Source organism: Tigriopus californicus, chromosome 11 (assembly GCF_007210705.1).
Source record: "Tigriopus californicus strain San Diego chromosome 11, Tcal_SD_v2.1, whole genome shotgun sequence".
Lineage (NCBI taxonomy): Eukaryota > Metazoa > Arthropoda > Copepoda > Harpacticoida > Harpacticidae > Tigriopus > Tigriopus californicus.
The window spans coordinates 12,391,591-12,410,363 of record NC_081450.1 but is presented as its reverse complement, the minus strand read 5'-3'; the positions used below and the strand labels follow the sequence as shown (position 1 = coordinate 12,410,363).

Genomic DNA, 18,773 nt, shown 5'->3' with positions numbered 1-18,773 from the left:
ACTAATCTGGGTTTAAGTAATCACCATATATAACTTGTTCACTAAAAAATGGAAGAATCAAATATTGGAGAAATTAAGTAAGCTAGCCATTTTGCAGCAATTCTAGATATTTCATAAATAATAAACCCTTTTAGATAACAATATTTAAAATCTGGGTGCAAGTAACATTAGTGGGTTGATATGTACTGACCTTAATGCCAAATTTTAAAAACTCACATTATTTTTGACCTACCGAAGGGACAAGTACCCTTTTGTTGCCTACTCAATACGCACTGTCCCTCTCCATGCCTGTAGTACTCCTTGGTCTGGTGGCCAACGTGAAGCAAATCCTCCATCAATCTCCCCATCGTCGAAGGCTCTATAAGGAAAGCCACCCGAACCTTCCATTCATTCCCACCTGAGCCTAAGGTGGCATGTTAAGAATTGTGGGTCATGACAGCTTTGGTGGTATGCCAAGCACCTTCCAGATGTTCAAGTTGTGATTGAGGGGTTTGATCCAAAAGAAGCATTGAGCATCAAAAAGTGCCAAGCTTTAGTGACTAAACCTTTGCTTCCCTGCGGACATTTCCTTCATCAGGAGCAATCTCTCAATCCTTCCAAAATACATTACCAGCTTGAGCGAGCCTAGTTTGCCGGTAACAGAGGCGCTAACCATTTTCACAAAGGCCAAAGAAAAACATTCAAACAATTCCTGGGGATGTTGGCAACACCTTGAAGGTACAAACCATTGTAAATCTGCCATCGTTTAGTAACAGTGTAAAAATAATTTGTTATTTTTTCAGGTCAATATGAACTTGGTATGTCGAAAGAATCAAGGATTCACTGTGCTTCAAAATATAGCAAACGTCATCTTGGGGACATCCCAAACATATCAGAAAACCATTGAGCATTGAAGAGCTCAAATATTCCCCTACCACAAGCGTTGATGTTGAAAGGTCGTCGTTTTCCTTGGATAAATGTTTCTTCTCAGACCACCCCCAAAGACTAATGCCAGAAAACATTGACAAAACTATGATAGTTCATTGTTATTATTTTGTAATCAAATAAATGTCATGCAATTATAACTAAACACAAAGAAAAAAATTGCATACTTTTTATTTTTCACATATTTCATCTCATTTTTGTTTTTTGGTCACTTTTTGCCACTCTCGACCATCACTTGGATAAAAAGATTGTGAGGGGCTTAAAATCTTCTTTTGTCTTAAACCGGGCACCAACTTCGTACAACTTGCTGCCGTGTTGTTAAGTTTTAAACGTGACTTCGGTTTTTGTTAACAATCCCAGACCAGCCCTACATTCAAGGGTGCCCTAGAGCGGCTAATTCAAACAGTTTGCACGACCAAATATTTTATAAATTATGACTCACCTTGACTTACAGAGAATTTCATTCCCTTGTATCGGTATACAAACCCGAGAATCTTTGAGGGAAAAAAATGTCATTTTATGACTCTAAATCTCGCTTTCAAATCCGATCTCTAGTCATTAGAATTACCATTAGAGTTCAAAATGTGCTTGAAACCCTTTAGTTTATAAAATCGCTTACTATCGTTGTTAAATTGTGATATCTCATGGCAGAAGCGTATTGTATAGCTACAATAGTAAACGGTAAACAGAAAATATTTTTAACCAACCCATGAGTACTCTCTATGACTTTCTTTTCAATGCTCCTCCTAGATGTCTAGATTCACGTTTAGAGTCTCGTAACCTAGCGTTTCCTGCCTCCTATCTCTTTGTTATTCAATGTTCAGCTGAAATCGACAATCTCCGTTCACCCTCCACCATCTCTCTCGCTTCATCTCCTGCTCTCCTGCTGACCAGAATTATTCATATGCCGTTTCTCCCCTCCCTTTTTCTCAACGACCGTGAAACAAAAATCATCCTGGAGTCCAGCTCCGCTCTTGATCTGCTCAGGACCCAGCCAAGATCCCGCCAAGGGCAGGGAGCGAACGCCAAAAACCGTTGGAAGCTGTGAGTGCTGGCCCGACACGCGCTTGAACAATCCAGAGGAGAGACCAACCAGAGGCTGGCGTGGACGATCTAGAAGAGGAGGAGGAGGAGGAGGAGGATGAGTGGCACACGAGTAGCTGGGCTGGCCAGACTTGGCCCGATCCGACTTGTTTTGAGTGGTGGTCATCCACGAGCAAATCGTCCTCGGAGAAGCTGCATCTGGTCACAGGATGAGGTCAAATCCGACACTATGATCCATTGGAGACGAATCACCGGGTCCACCCATCGTTGGCAGAGAGCCTTTTCCAATTGTTCAACTCAATTCAGTCCAACCCCAGAGGTGAGTCCGGGCGTTTAACCTCGATGAGAATCATGCGATTGACCCCAAAGTCAAGAGGCACACTTGGACACAGGTAGAAGAGGATGGATGATGGGTGATCTTGGTCACAGGTGTTTGGGCTAACCCTCATCTTCTTCTACTACTACCTGTCTGGGGCTGGCTTAGCTAGTCCGTGATAAAAACAATGAGGAATGTGCTAAGGCTAAAGGGGTTTCAACTTGCTTTTGTAGATCAAGTCGGAGTTTGACCAAATTGGACCGCCTCATCGAATTTCCAACTTGCGGCAGTACAAATTGCATCGACCGCAGAATGAGAGTCCATTGCATCGGCGATACAGAGAACTGAGAGAGGACACGTTCAAATGGAGTCATCAATTCTGGCAAGAGCATAACGAGCAATTTACCAACGTGAGTACTTTCAGCAGCCTTCATTTTCAAACGGATATGCATGCACTAAATTCAAGTATGAACTTATACGCGTATTATATTGATAAAGTCAATAATATTCTAAAAATTAATATATTTTTTTCCAGGAAAGGGCGGAATTCATCAAGAAGCTGCTACGCGACCACTATCCGGATGAGCCTGACAAAAGCACCATCAGTGCTAGGGAGATGTCTGTGTTTTACAAGAACTTTTTAGACAAGAAATGGTCGTCTCACCTCAAGTTTAATTGGGAGTGGCAAAAGCGAAACTTCTCCATTGTGTGCCTGTCCCTTCTGGTCCGTTTAGAGGCCTTGAAAGGCTCACAAAAGTAGTGATCTCACCAAGTGCCTTTCAAAGACCAGGACAGTTAGTCGTTCATTCACTATGGCGTTGTGTCCCACGGGTGTGCCCACCCTGTATGTAGTCGTGTGGGAGTGGGAGAATCGACCTAATCGTTGGCGTCCCTACACACCCGAAGTGACCCAACTTTTGGAACGAGCTCATCAGAAGAAGTTGAACAAGATCTACTTGAAGGACGCCGACCCTCTACTGTCAGATTACTACATTAACATGACCCTATTTGAGCAATACTGCGAACCCACGGGTGCCCGATATACGGTTCGTCGGGAGTTCTACACGAGCACGTCACCGGCGGGAAAAGGCGCCAAATGGGAATGGGGCGGAGATACCACGTCCGATTGGCACATCTACGACATGGAAGTCCAAGTAGTGATTGAAGAGGCTTGGGCACGAGGTGACCAGACTATAGATATCTCGAAACATTTCCCGGGATGTCCGTATATCATGAACTTTTGCAATTTAACCCAAGTGAGAGCCAACACGGGCGTGGTTCGACCCATCCGCCGAGTGCCGCAGCCTTCGTATCCAATGGTGAAGCTGACTCAAGCTGAAATCGCGTCCATGATCCACCGAAAAGAGGAACGCCGGAAAGATATGCTGGCTGAAATGGAGCGAAGGAACAATCACAATAATCCGTCCAAGAAGAAGCGAGCCAAAGACATCCTGGCCACGGAAAAGGGCAAGAAGGCCGTGAAGAACCTCATGAACACGATCTTTCACAAGGATTCCTCCAAGCACGACAAGGATCGCAATAGTAAAGGTCATGGCATTGAGAACGGGATCCGACGCAAGTCCATGTCCTCAAGCATGCCCTTGTCTAAATCGCCAGCCCGATCAGCTCTCTCGGCATCCAGTCACAATTTGTCCCGATTTCCCGGCGACCGTTCCCCAACTTTCTTACATCCAGGCACGATCAACCCCACCCATTATCGACAGCATAGTGCGTCTTCGCCGCCTCGACGGTCAGTGATTGGACACCCATCGGCCTCGTCAGAGTTCAATTATCCCGTGGTGGGGCGTAGAACCTCGGGAAGGCCCGGTGGGAGCCAATATTCAGGTCAACACGCCTATCAATACCGCCGGATCCAGGATTCTTCTTTCTCTTCATTCTCCGACAACGGAAGTAGTTCCATTGTCCGACGGCCTTCGGTGGACACCATATCCACTTATTTGAGTCATGAGTCAGCTTACCATCCGTCTTACCGGGGCTCGAACAGCGTGATGGGTCGAATGTCACACAGGAACTCTTTCTATGGCGGATCCTTGGGCTCTCAGGAGCTCTTGGACATCTACGGGGATGAGGATAGCGTCTTCACGGACGATAGTTACTCCCTTCGCCTGGGTGATAGTGTGTCCGTGTTCAACAATGAAGGACGTACAGCCATGAATGGGGCTAGACCCAAAATTCGAAACGCCCTGCCTCCGATGAGAGGAGCCCAAGTCCCAGCACGACATCGCGTCCTCAGTGATCCTTCTCTGGCTCATCACGGAAAGCTTCCCTCTCCACCTCCTTTCCACCGATCTCAAACTGACCAAGCGTTTCGTCATAGTGTTCATGGGACGATGATGGATCATGATGTGCCTGACGAAGACGATGATGATGACGACGTTGTTGATGACGATGAGGAGGAAGAGGAAGAGGATGACAGTGATCTGTACGTGAACCAAAGTGCTATACAGACTTCATTACAAAATGGCTCTCGATATGCTCACCGATACGAGTATATCGGAGAGGCGAGTCCGCCTGGACGATGGGTCCAACCTTTCCAAGGCCCGGCCACATCCTCGCAATTATCCTTAAATCAGGGCGGCAGTCGTCGATCTCTGTTCCAAAGCCAGAATTCAATCTTCGGTTCCCAAAGTCAGAGTCGAGACCACTCGTTCTTAAGCGATCATCAATCCTTGTGTCTAAGTCAGAACTCCTTAGGGGCTCACTCCCGAAACCCGAGTGTGTTGTCCCATAGCAGTGTCCCCAATTCTCCGTGCAAGAATGGCACGATCAAGAAGCGACCCGTTCCAACCCCTAGAACCATTTTGAATACCTCCTCATCCACAATATCCCAGTCTCAGACCTCCAATGGGGACGAGTGTCTATCCATGAGCTCGTCTCAAGCCAACGAGACTCACGGGTCCAGCAAGTATTCGCCCATCGATCGGTTGATTCTGAAATACGCCCAGTTTGTCATAGATCCCAATGATCCTTCCGAGGCGTGTCACCTCTGTTCCGTGTCATTGGAATTGCCGTCTCCTTGTCATGAAACGGACCGATCGGTGGTCTGTCTCACCTTATGCCATCACAAGTTCCATCTTTCGTGTTTGAAGTCTCTGATCGAGAATCAAGTGGGTGGAACCACTTACATCGAATGTCCTAGTTGTCATAACGTGGCGGGAGAGCGATGGGGTTCGATGCCTGTCAATGGCACCATGACCTATAAGATCGTGCCGAAAGGTCTACCGGGGTTCGAGGACTACCATAGCATACAGATCACATACAATTTCCAGAACGGTATTCAAGGCCAAGATCAGCCAGCACCTGGACAGCCCTTCTACGCCATCGGTTTCCCGAGAATCGCTTTCTTGCCAGATACGGAGAAGGGTCGAAGAATCCTGAAGTTCCTGGAGACAGCCTTCAATCATCAGTTGACCTTCACCATCTCCAAGAACAGAGGGCCCCATGGGCGTGTGGGACAGCCCGATTTGCTCGTCTGGAACGAGGCCATTGAGCACAAGACCGACTTTGGTCCGAGCGACAAAGATAACTCATTTCCCGATCCCGAGTATTTGGATCGAGTCTTGTTACAACTGTCCCATCTAGGCATTATTGACACCGAGCACGACGTGTGATATAAACGACGAGATGAATTAGTATAAAAAAAAAGAACTAGATTAGATTTATTGATCACACTGTTTGGAAAATGTGTTCAAAGAAATGACGCAAGTTAATTAAGGTCTGAGCGGATGGGTGAAGACAGGAAGTTAAACAAAGACAAAGAACTCCACGAAATGATCACTTCTCTCATAAGATATATAGATAGCCCTTCACTCTCCCATAGGAGACGGCAACGAGATCCCAAATCTCTTCGAGACCGTGGTTTGAGCGTTGGCTGCGTGTTTCAGACCGAACAAATGAGCCATCTCCAGTTCCGTGTTCGCGATGGGAATGGCTTTGTCGAAGAGCTCGATGGCCTCTTTGAGTTTCCCACGTTGCACTTCGATTGTTCCAAGGGTCTCGTAGCCAAATTCGCACTTATCGTCCACCTCCAAGGCCTTCTTGATTAGAGACACGGCGCCTTCGATATCACCTTTGGCCTGAAGGGCGATCAAACCCCGATGAACAAGGATATTGGCATTCTTGGGGTCCACCTTTTGCGCTTGTTGGTAGACGTCTTCAGCCCGATCGAATTGGGATTGATCACTCAAGACCTGAGCGAAGAGGGCGTAGGTTTCGACACATTTCGGGAACTTCTCCATGGCATCTTGGAATTGCTGGATGAGCTTGGGGATTTCACTCTTGTTGTCGCTTGTGGAGGCAATGCGATATTCCGTGTACAATTTCTGAACGTAGGCAATGGGGAAACCGGGATTGAGCTCCACAGCCTTGTTGAAGTCTTCCAAGGCCTTGGGAGTTTGATCGATTAACAAATGCACCTAGAAGAGAAAAAATAGCAAGAGCTTAAAGAAGGAAATGATGACATTATTTCAGGACAATACGTCTGTAATTTTCGTAAACTTCTTTTTTTGGCCTGGCCTTTTCTAGCCATTGCAAGGAATGTGGTCCCTAGCTCCATTGAAATGAGAAATCATAATTCTACTCTTTGTTAACGCCTAAATTCTATTTCCTATTGGGGCAACCCTTTCAAGTAGGGTTGATCTAGAAAGCTAATATTGAATTGTGGGTAACGTTGATGAATTCCAAGGAATTTACTGGCAATGTCAGCTGCAAAACGGCTTTTAATTTTTCCAATAAAGTTCTACTTATCATGTTTCTGGAACCACTTAACGATAGTGTTGGAGCAAATTCATCGCCATTATACCTAATCAGTCTCCATAAACCCTTCATGATATGTAGTATTGGGGGAAATAAAGGAAATTACCTGCCCTCGGTGATGATAAATATCAGCATTGGTCTCGTCCAGATCTTGTCCTTGTTTGAAGTCTGCAAAACTCAATTCCGGATCCTTCATGGGATCCTTGCATTGCTGAATGTACAACGAGGCTCGTTTGATGAGGGCATTGACGCGCAAGCTCACGTCAGCCTCACTGTCCTCAATGACTTGGTTGAAATCCTGGAAGGCTTCGTTGGGTTGCTTGCTCAAGATAAAGAATGTACCCCGTAGAAGCTTGGCCTCGTTCACGTGCGCTCCAGATTGGTCAATCTCTTCGGTACAATGGTCAATAACTTGCTCGTACATCTCATCTTTCAGGTCCTTTAATGCACGCATGAAACCGCTACAAAAAATGTTACTGCAAGATTTAAAACACTGGATATCCTCCTTCTCAAATGCTCGCTACTTACCCAGTGGCATTGTCTCGATCTTCGGGTGAATCATCCGAATCGGACTCTGTATTTTTCGCCAAAAGCTTGACAATGGGGTCTTCGGCAAAGGATTGGAAGTATTGCTGAATGAAATGATGGGACGTAAACCCGGGTTGGCGGTCACGAATGGCGATCTTGGCCTCCACACGACCTGCACATGGACAGACCATTACGTGAAGCAGACCAACATGTGATTCTTTTATAGCGTTGCATTATGCTTTTTTTAATTTGAGAGCGCTGAGGTATCTCCTACTTTCCATCTGCGACTTGTTTAAAAAAAAACTAGCTCCAAAAAGAAAAATATCTGTTTCTTTTTTTTGAATATGTTGACATTTCTTTGTTTAGTCGACATCCAGCAGAACTTACCCAGCTCTTTGAGGATAGTGTCTACCAACATGAGATACTCTTGTTTTTGGAACCCATCCAGGATGCACACAGCCGTCATATCTTCCAAGGCCATTCGTAATTTGTTCACGCTCTCTCCATCGGCCGATTGAAGTTTTCGCACTTGTTTGCGTAACACTTTGGCTCGCCGATCCATGGCCTTGAGATACCTTTTATTGAGCTCCAAGGCTCGCGTGCAATCGTTGAACACGGCGTCCCAATTTTCCTACAATCAGCATAACACCCAGATCAGTTGGATCAGATATTATATAGAGTGATGTCAATGATTATGTTTTTGGCTTGAACTGCTGGGAATCCCATCCCCAGTAACGGGAATGAGGAGCACAAAAAAATAATTGACTGGCGGGTTTGGCCTTAATGACGAGCAATCCAGGGCTATCTTACCAACTGATCGTAAGCGGCGGCTCGATTCTGATAGAAGGTGGACAAATCATGCTCTTTGTGGGTGGGACACACGTCAATGGCCTCGTTGTAGCATTTGATGGCCAACTCATAGCGACCGCCTTTGAAGTACTTGTTGCCCTTGTTCTTGAGGCTGACCGCGCGTTCAAACGGATCTTGGGGCTAGAAACAAAATCATAGGACTGAGTGGATGCGGGGGTTTGATTAGATTTACCCATGGCGCATCTCTGAATGTTTTACTTTTCTTAATAAATTGGAAGGCTGTGAAGTGAAGAGACTCTCGGAAAGTGTTAAAAAACCGTTTGAAACAACCTTTTTACAACCTGGTAAGGGTGGCCTTCATTTTCCCTTCCCACGATTTTTTTTCGTTAATCTATACCTACCCGAAGACTGGATGAGGTTTTTAAGACCGGTCGTGTACCAAGAGGCGACAGAATGCTTGGAAGTTGCACCCATTTGTGGAAGGTAGGGCTCCCTAATTGACTACATGCCACGGCAATGATGTTTGGCTAGTATGGTGACCTGAGCTTTGGGTGCGACGACGGCTATTTTCGTATGCCATCAATGCTAATTTGTGTGGGAACCGGCGTGTGCCCATTTTCATTTGACCCTCGCTTTCATATTTCTTAGTCTGGCCAGTCTTCAACAGAGAGACGCCCACGAGTCATGAAGGATAAACGTTATTCTCCACCGATTAGTGGGCGGTGCTCATATTTTAAATTTGTGGCAAAATGTTAAAAGGTTTAGGTAGAGACTTAAAAAAAAAGGTTTTTTTATATCGTGTTAGGCTAGGTTGGGTTAGGTTAGATAAAGTTACTTTAGGTTTGATTAGGTCAGGTCAAGATTAAAAAAGTAGCACCGCCCACTAATCAGTGGAGAATAACGTTTACCGTCATGAAGTGATCGATTGAGTGTCACTATGAGTATCTTGCTTCAATTCTGTACTATCACGCTCTGACACTTTCCACATGAGTGGATCAGGGGCGTGGAACACCCGATTGATGAGCCAGGCCCTCATCCAATCCATCTAGAGTGAACCGCTTCTGCCATTCTGCCCTGACCTACCAATTCTTCCTCGGGGTCTTCGGCCCCGTCCGCCCCTGGTTTCTCAGGACGGGCTGCGGATCGTTGGCTCTTAGTTTGGGAGGGGGATGGCGAAGGTGAGGGATTCAGCCACCAGTAGAGCAATCCCGCCGTGACCGCCACACCACTCACGGTCAACACGGGCCAGAACCAAGTCGGCAGGCGCTGACCGGCTTCGGACGTGGCTTCGCGCACCACCGGCAAAGACTGAACCGGAGCCATGACCGAACTCAGTTCCGAATCTTGGCCCACAAAGGCCCAGGGGACATGGACCGGATTGGACCCACGAGGACGACCAGCACGGGGGAGGGAACCACGATCGGGGTTGAGGCTACACTTACTTACCTTCCAACCTCAATGATTGACATTTTTATCGCTTTTTTCGAACTCGAGGTTGAGCGAAAATACTTTCGTGGCTCAAAAGTTAGAACACGTTCAAAACACGTGCCTTTCAGTGGCATTATGCCTTTTTACTTTGCGTATTTTAGCGCAACTTTTCCTTTCATGAAGAGGGCTGCCAAGTGTATAACGTTTTTAAAGAAGAACCTTTGGGAACATTTGTGTGTGATGCGGATTACAGCTTGCATGTTATTGCTTTTTGGGGGCCAGATTCTCCTCCCATTGGAGGCAACAAAGATTTTAATCAATTAGTACCGGGTCCTGGTGAAAACAAGCTTTTGCTTAACCAGAACCTGAGGAATGACCTGCCCATGAAATTGGTGATATATCAAGATGCTAACTCAAAGGTTAAATGCCGACATTATCCAATCATGATCAAAGTGTTCCTTGAATAAAAAATCTATCTATCTATCTAAGGGTGAAAAGGATGAAATACATCTATCATCACAATGGAATGTCATGATATCTAATTTAAACAAGCAAAAGATTCAAAACAATGTATGAGGATAACTAAAAAATTAGGATACTGGATCACATGTCAGTGAATTTTGTAAGTTTTGAAGTGCTTTCCAAAACTCTTAAATAACATGCAAAAGGAATAAAAGCTTAGTCAACATGTAGTTTTTCAGTTTAGCCAAAATGATGTTATATTTTAACCCAATTTACAATACCTTAACATATCTTAAGTACAATATATCACTGCAGAACACCCAATATATAGCCTAATTGAATTGCAAAGTTGTTGCTTTGAATTAAATCAAATTCCCAATGGTTGTGAGTTCAACTTTTTCAATGTGTCCTACTGCTCCTCCTCCCTAAGTTCAAAAATGGAATTACTATGAACCTTTTATATGATTTCATTATTTGTTTGGTAGGTTATCAAAAGTTATATGTAGACATAGTTACCCACAGAAGTATATTCTATTTTACAACTTAGCCATGTTCCCCCTTTTTTCCCCCCAAGGAATTGTATTACCATTTCCATTTCCTTTGCAAATATCTATCCTAATACACTTAATCAAAAAAAGGAATTTCAAAGTTGTCCAAGAGATAGAATCAGGATACAAAAATGCAGTATTGTAGGCAGAGCTGAATTTTCCAGGTTAAAGACCCCCACAAAAATGTCGATTCATCCAAGTATCAAAATTCGATGACTTTAAAACATTCACACCAGGCTTCAATTTCAATGATCATTTGTGAAACATGTTGAGAGTAAAAGTCAAATCCTAAGAATATTTGAGCGCGAAAGCCGCGATCTTTTTTAAAAAAATTGCGAAAACGCCTGTATAGTAAAAATGCCCCAAAAAGGACAAAATGTCAACCATGACATCAGATGTTCAGATTTATGGCTGCGGGAGCCTCTCCATAATCCATGGCAGTTATTGACCAAATGAATATCTTGCAATTGCGCTTAGAATTATGTGAAGGTTGTTGGCCAGAATTTCTTTATCTGGAATAACGTAACCTCTAGTTTAAAAACCAAAGAAAACAGCTGGAGCCTTTTTTTCATGCTTGGTCAGCTGTTGTTGATGGAGCGGCACGTGCGAAGACGGCTAAAGTCATGGGGATGTTAAGTTGATAAATAAATTCTTCCGACTTAAGACTGCGGCACTACAAAAAGGAGACGAATTCTGCTTTTGTATGACGTTTTGACACTTATTGGCGTCAAAGTGAGGTGAAGGAAGGTTCATACAAAAGCAGTCCAGTTATGATTTGATGTCATTTTAGATATGCTGTGGCTTCATTTTGGGGCGAAAATTGGATCGTGCTAAATCCCAAAAAAAAAAACCAGAAGAATGCCATAGTACAGCTGCAATTTTAAGGCTAAAATGAGGAAATAACTGGGTCCAAATGGGTTGAAAATAGATCCTTATTTGAAATATATTCTACTGTATCCATGGTATTGTCGGCCATCTTTTGTAAAACGTGTCGAGTGGTCAAAAGAGAAGGAAGACAATCAAAAGTAACACTCCTTTGTCATGGAGAGAGGCTCAGAGCTATGTCACCGCAATGCAAGAAAGAGTAGTATCCATCTGGGGGGGCTGTTACCGTTTCCAATGTCCATGACTTTATAAAGGTTCATGGCAAGATATTAGCAAAAGTACTACAAAAAATAATCATCTCGCAATAACGATATGATTTAGAGTAACCATCACTGCCCCCAACATCGACATAATAATAGGGATGAATCCTCATGCAGTGGGAGGTTAGTTTTTGATAGGCTGTTTCGGCTGACCGGCTGACCCAATCCTGGCCAGTTCAAGGGGCCGGAAATCCCGAGCGTCACTCAACAGCTGAATGGGATTCAGGCATCCAACCCCGGAGTCCACATCCCAGCTCTGTGATTGAGTGATTGTCCGTGATCTCCGGACGAACATCATAACAAACATTGACCATGTCGGTTCAATGCTTGGCTCCGGATTGCGATCATCGGCAATCCCTCAAGACCCATGACAAAGGCATTCGATTCGTCAGGTAAGAGCTCTCGTTTGACGGATGCCCTTCCTGCTTTGGTCAAGTCAGTGATGTATGTCTCTTTGATTTAGTTTCCCCTCGGATCAAATGGAACGCGAATCATGGTTGACCATCATGGAACTGCCTTCGACCACCGCCATACCCGAGGCCGCTTATCTATGTTCGAGTCATTTTCAAGCTCGCGATTTCCGATTTGACTTGCGGAGAAATCATTATGAGCTGAAGTCCGGGGTCAAACCCAGTATCTTTGATCATACCAGTCATTTGAATCCGGATGGCACGGATCGAGTGGCTTTTCGAGCTCATATTCGCACACTCTACGTGTTCAATCCTGAGACAGATTTCGAGGAGCCCGTTGATTCCGAGGAACGCACCTTTACCTTTGATTCGCCGTGGCTTCAGCCGCAAATCCGATTGGTGCCCTTAGATCCGAACACGGTCGAGCTCTATACGGATCCGCTCGAGATGGATGCGGATTTGCAAATCGATTCCATTCCCGGTCAAGTTCGATCCATGGCCGAGTTATCCGAACACTATCAGAACCCTCCTCAAACTACGAGCGAACCCGGTCAACCTCGCTCCATCGTGATTTCACGGAAAAATGCGGATGGCTCTGTGACACCCGTGGCTTCCAAGCCCATTCATGAGATCTTAAGTTTGGCTGATCCCATTTTCCAAACCATTCCGCCCGAACAACGACGCCTCATCATGGCTCAGTTTGGCGTCCAAGATCTGCCCGATTTGCCTCCTCCGGATTATGATATCCCTTTGACGTTGTCCACCAAAAACGCCAACGGCTCATCGTCGGTGGTAGCCACGAAGATGCTCTCACAGCTCCAATCCCTGAGCGATCCCTTTTTCCAAGACTTGTCTTTAGCTGAACGCCAACGAATCTTATCCAATTTGGGTGTGAGAGTCAGAGATAACCAGATTATACCGTTCAAGCCCGGAAGCACGAACTCTCAGAGTGGCATTCCCATTCCCAAAGGCTATTCCAAGGAGGGTCATCCGGTATTTGGGGCGGTCAGTCAAACCCGGTCATCTGTAGGCGCTGCCAACGGGGTAAAGAAGACCAAGAAGAAGAAAATGACCAAAATCATGCTCAAACTCCGACAGACCCGGTCCAAGTTGGAAAGTGACAATAGCATCATCGCTACTTTGAGGCGGAAGATCGCCAGTATGGAGCGTGAGATGGCGACTTTGCGCCGAAAAACATCCTCTACGGGCGAAAATGTGGTAGACCGAGAGAAACGTCTTACCAAAGCCATCACCGATCTGAACAATACCGAGTTGATTACCCGTAAGACCCAAACCAGGATCCGGGACTTCAAGGCCAAGACTGACGCCGACCTTGAGTTCAGTGATGATGAGCATTTCTCCAAGAAGCGAGATATATTGCCCTCGTTGTCGTGGAATTCAACGAGCATCAACGGGCAACGAATCTTGACCGTCGGAACCGGGCGTTCCCTAAGAGCCAACGGCATGAAAGCGGAAGATTTGGCCGACTTTCAAATCCCTTCCAATATCGTGGTTTATGACGAACCTCCGCCCAGTGCCAATATCAAGCGTCCTCGAAGGAAGCTCAAGGCTCGCACGGGCGGAAAAAAGAGAAGCACTGACGTTATCGCCACCCCTGCTAACACCACCGCCACCAACACTGCCAACACCTCCACCACCATTACGTCATCAGCCACGTCTCCGCTCAAATCTGAAGTGGTTGAAGCATCTACCGAAGCCATTGTTCATGAGATGGTGTCCGAGGTTGTGGAACCGCCTTTGCCGGTGGCACCCACAGAAATGATGCAAGTTCTTCCCGCTCAAGTGAGCGAGACTTGTTCGATCACGACTATTCCCATGGGCACACCCGGCCACGATATCCATGTTCAAGCTACGCAAGTACCTGTTACCTATAGTATGATGATCGATGCGGGTAACACCGTCCACACCACCGTGATCAATGCTGAAGTACTCACTTCGATGTCGGGAACAGGACCCGATTCGATCCCTTATGAAACGATCACCACCATTGAGATCCCCAGTAAACCAGAAGATCTAGAACATGCCTATGGGAACCAAGTCGAGACCGTTATTCACACCACTGAGGCTGGCGTGGTGAACTCTGGGAAGATGCAGGTGATGGAAGAGACCGTGGATGAAATGCTGTCGAGAGATATGCCATCGGCTGAAGAGTTATTTCATTCTATGAAGTAGGAGTATCAAAAAAATATTATTTTGTAATAAATATGTACTTCGAATTTGCCACGCCAAGTGAATGGTCTTGCATTTCACGGGTAAGTTATGGGGATGATGGAAGGTGGTGAGGATTTAGAGATCAGTGAGTGTGTGTGTGTCTATGGGAATACCATGATGATGAATGACTTGGAGGATGGGACCGTACAATTTCATTTTTTTTTGTCCTAGCCCCTTGAAGTAATGTATGAGTGGTGTCTGGGTAGGTGGCGTTGTTGGCCCCTCAAATGCTAGAAACTCCTTCACGAAAAAAACACGAGGGATCAGAGTGATTGCCCAAGTGCAGTATGTCCCGCAAGCCTGATATTGACAATATTCTTAAGTGAAATTCATTGTAAAAGCTTACCGCAGCAAGAAAATCAGGAGCTCTATTAACATGAACTGATTAACAAATGTTCAAGTATATATAAATGAAACGGACATATCATACATGAAGCTATTTATGGCTGTTCAAGAGTCTTTACAGATGCAAACGCATAAATCATCACTTCCTACAGTGATCGATCTGAGCCTTGAAGTTTTTATTATGGCTGTTGCAAGCGTTCGCAGTTTCACTTTTGTCTTGAAGCTCAATACCATGTTTAAAGTCAAACTTTAATATGGCTTTTCAAGAGCATCAATAGATCATAATATGTTCATAATACATTCATATGAAACACACATATCATGGGAATGTGCAACCAGGCTAACTGGACAGGGCAAAAGTTCGATCGAGAAGGTGCATTTTTGTTAAACAAGCACTGGGTCAAACTTTCGAGACTCGTTGTACTCCAAGTCTAAATCTTTTGGCCGGAATAAAAAGTCATCAATCATTTGATTTCCTGCCAAAAACCATCTTCCTCATCGTTGAGCATGTGTTTTATCACATCGATTCGTGGGATGGGGCGATGTCATCAGGAGAATACCACGAGGCTCAAAATCATAATCATTGTGTTTAGTTAGCGTGGTGAATAAGTCCTATTGAAAAAAACCATTACCACCAAAGGCTCCAACCGATTCGACAGAGGCACAGAAAAAGATCAAGACTTAGATGTATCTGCTCCTCATTAAGAATCCATTTTGGAATGATTGGAATTTGGAATGGACTCTCGGGCATTGGATTCAATGATGAAGTGATGTTGTCCGTACCAGTGGCGGTGGCTTGGTTAAACACCTTAATCATGACAGAGAACACAGATTTGCTTTTAGAACAGGAAAAATCCCCTCATCAAACTAGACGAGGAGGATGACTTGTTCAAAAAAGGCTCACCCTCACTCTTTTTTTCAGTTTCTCCAACGATGATATCTGAGATTCTCGTGCCCCAATATCAACGACTTTGATCAGTTTAATCGGCTTTAATCCAGAACCCATCTCTGCATTTTCCCCTCTGTTTTTACGATTCAAAATGGAAGAAGTCGTGACTTGGAGTTCTTCATAATCAGCATGTTTCAAACTATGATCATTGATCACCAAATTATTGTCGGCATTATACCACCGAGCTCTTCATTTTTTTCAAATCCCAAGGGTGAAAAGGAAGACATAATGGAAAACAATGAGTCAGAAACTCAAATCCAGTCCATGCACCCATAGAGATCCAACCGCTACAAATGGGCTCTATATTTCGAGTGAAGTCCTCCAAGAGCGGTAGAAAAGCTTGAATTGATGGATCGGGGTTGCATTGAAAAACTTCACATCGCTTCCCTTGGGAGAGTGGTGCACTCTGCTTGCTTCCCGGTTGGTTTGCATGAACAATGCCCGTTTTAAAAGCCTCATCAGAATTTCAACCTCGTCTCGATCATTCGGTCCCACATTAGATCATCATCACGGTATGTTCCGCTTCCAGCACCCCAATGTTCAACCCTCGATCAGTTCCGTGGTTCAATTCACTCGAATCGTTGGGACGTTGAGGACTTTTCAGACGGGAAGAAGCAGAGGAAAAGACGAAGACGGCTTTTAAGAACAGATTTCCTCGTAATTTGGCTTACCCTCCCCTGAGACGGAACATCACCAACCAGCCACACACTAAAATGGTGCAGGATCCTTAAATGAAATGACCAAGAACTGGAATTATATATTTCGCACAGAAACCAGAAATAATGGCCGTGTAATTTATCAACTGTAGAACTTGGGAGTTACAGAAGACGGTGATGTTAGGGCACACGGAGAATCAGGATTGATTTAATGCCAAGTAAAAGAATGAGAGAGTGTACTCCGAGGGCCTAAGCACCCTAGTCAGACATAAATACCTTTTTGGTTTGTCAATTGTCACAGTGCAGGGTCTAAGTTTTATGAGCCCTTAAGCCTTTTTTATCCATTCTTATTGTAGTCTGATTTGGAGCAAATAGTTTAATAGGCCACCTAATTCCTCACTTTAACTACAAATAACGACTTGGACATATTTATCAAGTACTAATAAAACTGTGATGGACATCTGATTGACTTGCGGAACACAAATAAACAAGGAATGCAAGCAAAACCAGGTTCTTCAATGAGTGTCATTTCTATTTGAAAGCCTGTGTAGCCGGTGTCGTTATCTGAATGAAGTTCCTTGGAAACACCCCCCTTGTCAAAGTTTTCAAATTCAGTCATATCTGGAACTGAGGAGTGAGCTCCACCATAATGTTGGTGGGTTGGTGTAGAAAGAAGACTCTGTTTGGTTTGCAAGACTGGAAACCATCCCCCCCCGCCTATTCATTCATTCAACCATGCACCAATCGCCTTCCTTCTTCCGTCTCGGTTTTCCCTTCCAATTTGAACTACGAGAAACTCGGAAAGTTTACCCCCCAACGAAATATCGAAAATTGGAAGTCCTCATTGACGGGAAACCCCGTGGCAGATTGTTTGATTCAAATCACAAGCCTTGCCACAAAGCAGCCCCCCCAATTTTGGATTCTTCCAATTTTAAAGTGTGCATATTAGGCACGGGTCATTTCGTACATTCTCATCTCCTGACTCCAGTACGTACAGTCCAGCCCCCTCGTTCTCTGCCTCCATTTCCTGGATTTCCTGCTAGCGTCCATTATTGTTATCTGTAGGGTTAGAATCATCTCAGCATTTCCCTGAGGTAATATTTGTTACCCTGGAGAATTCACGGATCCCTTAAACCACACACGCGTTTCCCTTTGCGTATCTCATGTTTCCATCTCCGACCCTCTGGCTCTTCCACGGGTCCAAAGAACTCTCTCCCAAGGAGTAACCAACTTGAGTGGAGGATGGTTTGTATCTAAAATATACACAAGGATTCAGCGGCGTTCCATTGCTAGATCTTTGCACTTAGCCGTTGGGAGTCTTTTGAGTGTAAAGCACGTTTCTGTTGTAGGGGACAACCGGTACTGTGCGTACATACTATACAAGATGGCTGATGAAATCAAATCAGGGATTAGTCTTAAAACACCCCCTGTCTGACAGGACATTTCCATTAGTGGATCAAGACTGGCATACTGTGCGCACAATGTGCGAGAATGGTATGGACTTTGAGACCCAAAGAGGCAAAGAAAACTGAGTAGCCGATGCTTATCAATGATGAGCGAGCATTAGATAGATGTATTCAGACATGAGGGAAGTATCGACCATTTGGGAGATCATGGATAGGATTCATTGCGGCTGTGTTTCCTACTGCCAAATTTGTTCGTTTTCCCATCACCGGAAAAAGATATGTATGCTAAGTACTCGAAATTAGTTAGTCTCAACTACCTTAAACTTCATCACGTTGTGATAAACATGATGAAGCACACTCTCCATACCCTTGCTTCTCCCGACGTCATCATATTTCCTAGTGTACAGGAACAAAATGGATCATTTTTGTGGGTATTCTAGAGGACCAATTTGGGGTTGCACCAGACAATTTGAAGTTGCTTCAAAGGGCGATCAATTACACCGCATTGATCATTTGCCGTTTGTAAAGGGAGAAAGGTAGATAAAAGTGACCAATTTAGGTTTCGACATCAATCACGGGCAATTAATGGAGGGGTAAAATTCAGGGTGCCGCAAATTGCAGGGGACTTTCGCGAAAAAAAGAGAGAAAACTAGAATTTATTGTTTTTGCCTTTCTCAATCATTCCAAAGGAAGCACTAATCGAAATCATAACTAAAGATCGCAATATTCATCGTTTTATAGTTTTCACGCCTATAATGAACATGAAAGAGCTCAAATCATTGCGCTCATGTTGA

General features: G+C 44.7%; 4 protein-coding genes across 4 annotated transcripts; 3 read left to right on the top strand and 1 right to left on the bottom strand.

Annotated features, from left to right (window-relative positions):
• Window positions 1-2,087: 2,087 nt before the first annotated feature.
• On the top strand, window positions 2,088-3,044 carry LOC131891024 (cytochrome c oxidase assembly factor 8-like; the record flags this gene model as incomplete). Its single annotated transcript, XM_059240503.1, is given in 3 exon segments — window positions 2,088-2,287; window positions 2,518-2,694; window positions 2,820-3,044. Coding segments are annotated over 3 exon segments (602 nt in total), but the record flags the coding sequence as incomplete, so codon positions are not given.
• Window positions 3,045-3,096: 52 nt separating this feature from the next.
• Window positions 3,097-5,953, top strand: LOC131891021 (protein deltex-like). Its single transcript, XM_059240500.1, has one exon. It carries the CDS (start codon window positions 3,097-3,099, stop codon window positions 5,914-5,916), a length of 2,820 nt encoding a protein of 939 aa, XP_059096483.1. The 3' UTR covers window positions 5,917-5,953.
• LOC131891022 (mitochondrial import receptor subunit TOM70-like) lies at window positions 5,935-9,895 on the bottom strand. The gene is made up of 6 exons (XM_059240501.1): window positions 9,482-9,895; window positions 8,399-8,578; window positions 7,976-8,219; window positions 7,589-7,760; window positions 7,167-7,521; window positions 5,935-6,720 (listed from the first exon to the last, which is right to left on the bottom strand). The coding sequence occupies exons 1-6, from the start codon at window positions 9,719-9,721 to the stop codon at window positions 6,112-6,114; spliced, it is 1,800 nt and encodes a 599-aa protein (XP_059096484.1). The 5' UTR covers window positions 9,722-9,895; the 3' UTR covers window positions 5,935-6,111.
• Window positions 9,896-12,213: 2,318 nt separating this feature from the next.
• LOC131890450 (uncharacterized) lies at window positions 12,214-14,631 on the top strand. Its single transcript, XM_059239790.1, has 2 exons — window positions 12,214-12,373; window positions 12,445-14,631. The coding sequence occupies exons 1-2, from the start codon at window positions 12,294-12,296 to the stop codon at window positions 14,582-14,584; spliced, it is 2,220 nt and encodes a 739-aa protein (XP_059095773.1). The 5' UTR covers window positions 12,214-12,293; the 3' UTR covers window positions 14,585-14,631.
• Window positions 14,632-18,773: the final 4,142 nt, after the last annotated feature.

Excerpts from the sequence above, each read along its gene's own strand:
- LOC131891021 (XM_059240500.1), top strand. The coding sequence starts at position 3,097 with ATGGCGTTGTGTCCCACGGGTGTGCCCACCCTGTATGTAGTCGTGTGG.
- LOC131890450 (XM_059239790.1), top strand. The coding sequence starts at position 12,294 with ATGTCGGTTCAATGCTTGGCTCCGGATTGCGATCATCGGCAATCCCTC. Across the intron at positions 12,374-12,444 it reads AAAGGCATTCGATTCGTCAG|TTTCCCCTCGGATCAAATGG; the intron begins GTAAGAGCTCTC and ends TCTTTGATTTAG.
- LOC131891022 (XM_059240501.1), bottom strand. The coding sequence starts at position 9,721 with ATGGCTCCGGTTCAGTCTTTGCCGGTGGTGCGCGAAGCCACGTCCGAA. Across the intron at positions 8,579-9,481 it reads AAGACCCCGAGGAAGAATTG|CCCCAAGATCCGTTTGAACG; the intron begins GTAGGTCAGGGC and ends TTTTGTTTCTAG. Across the intron at positions 7,761-7,975 it reads CACTATCCTCAAAGAGCTGG|GTCGTGTGGAGGCCAAGATC; the intron begins GTAAGTTCTGCT and ends GTCCATGTGCAG.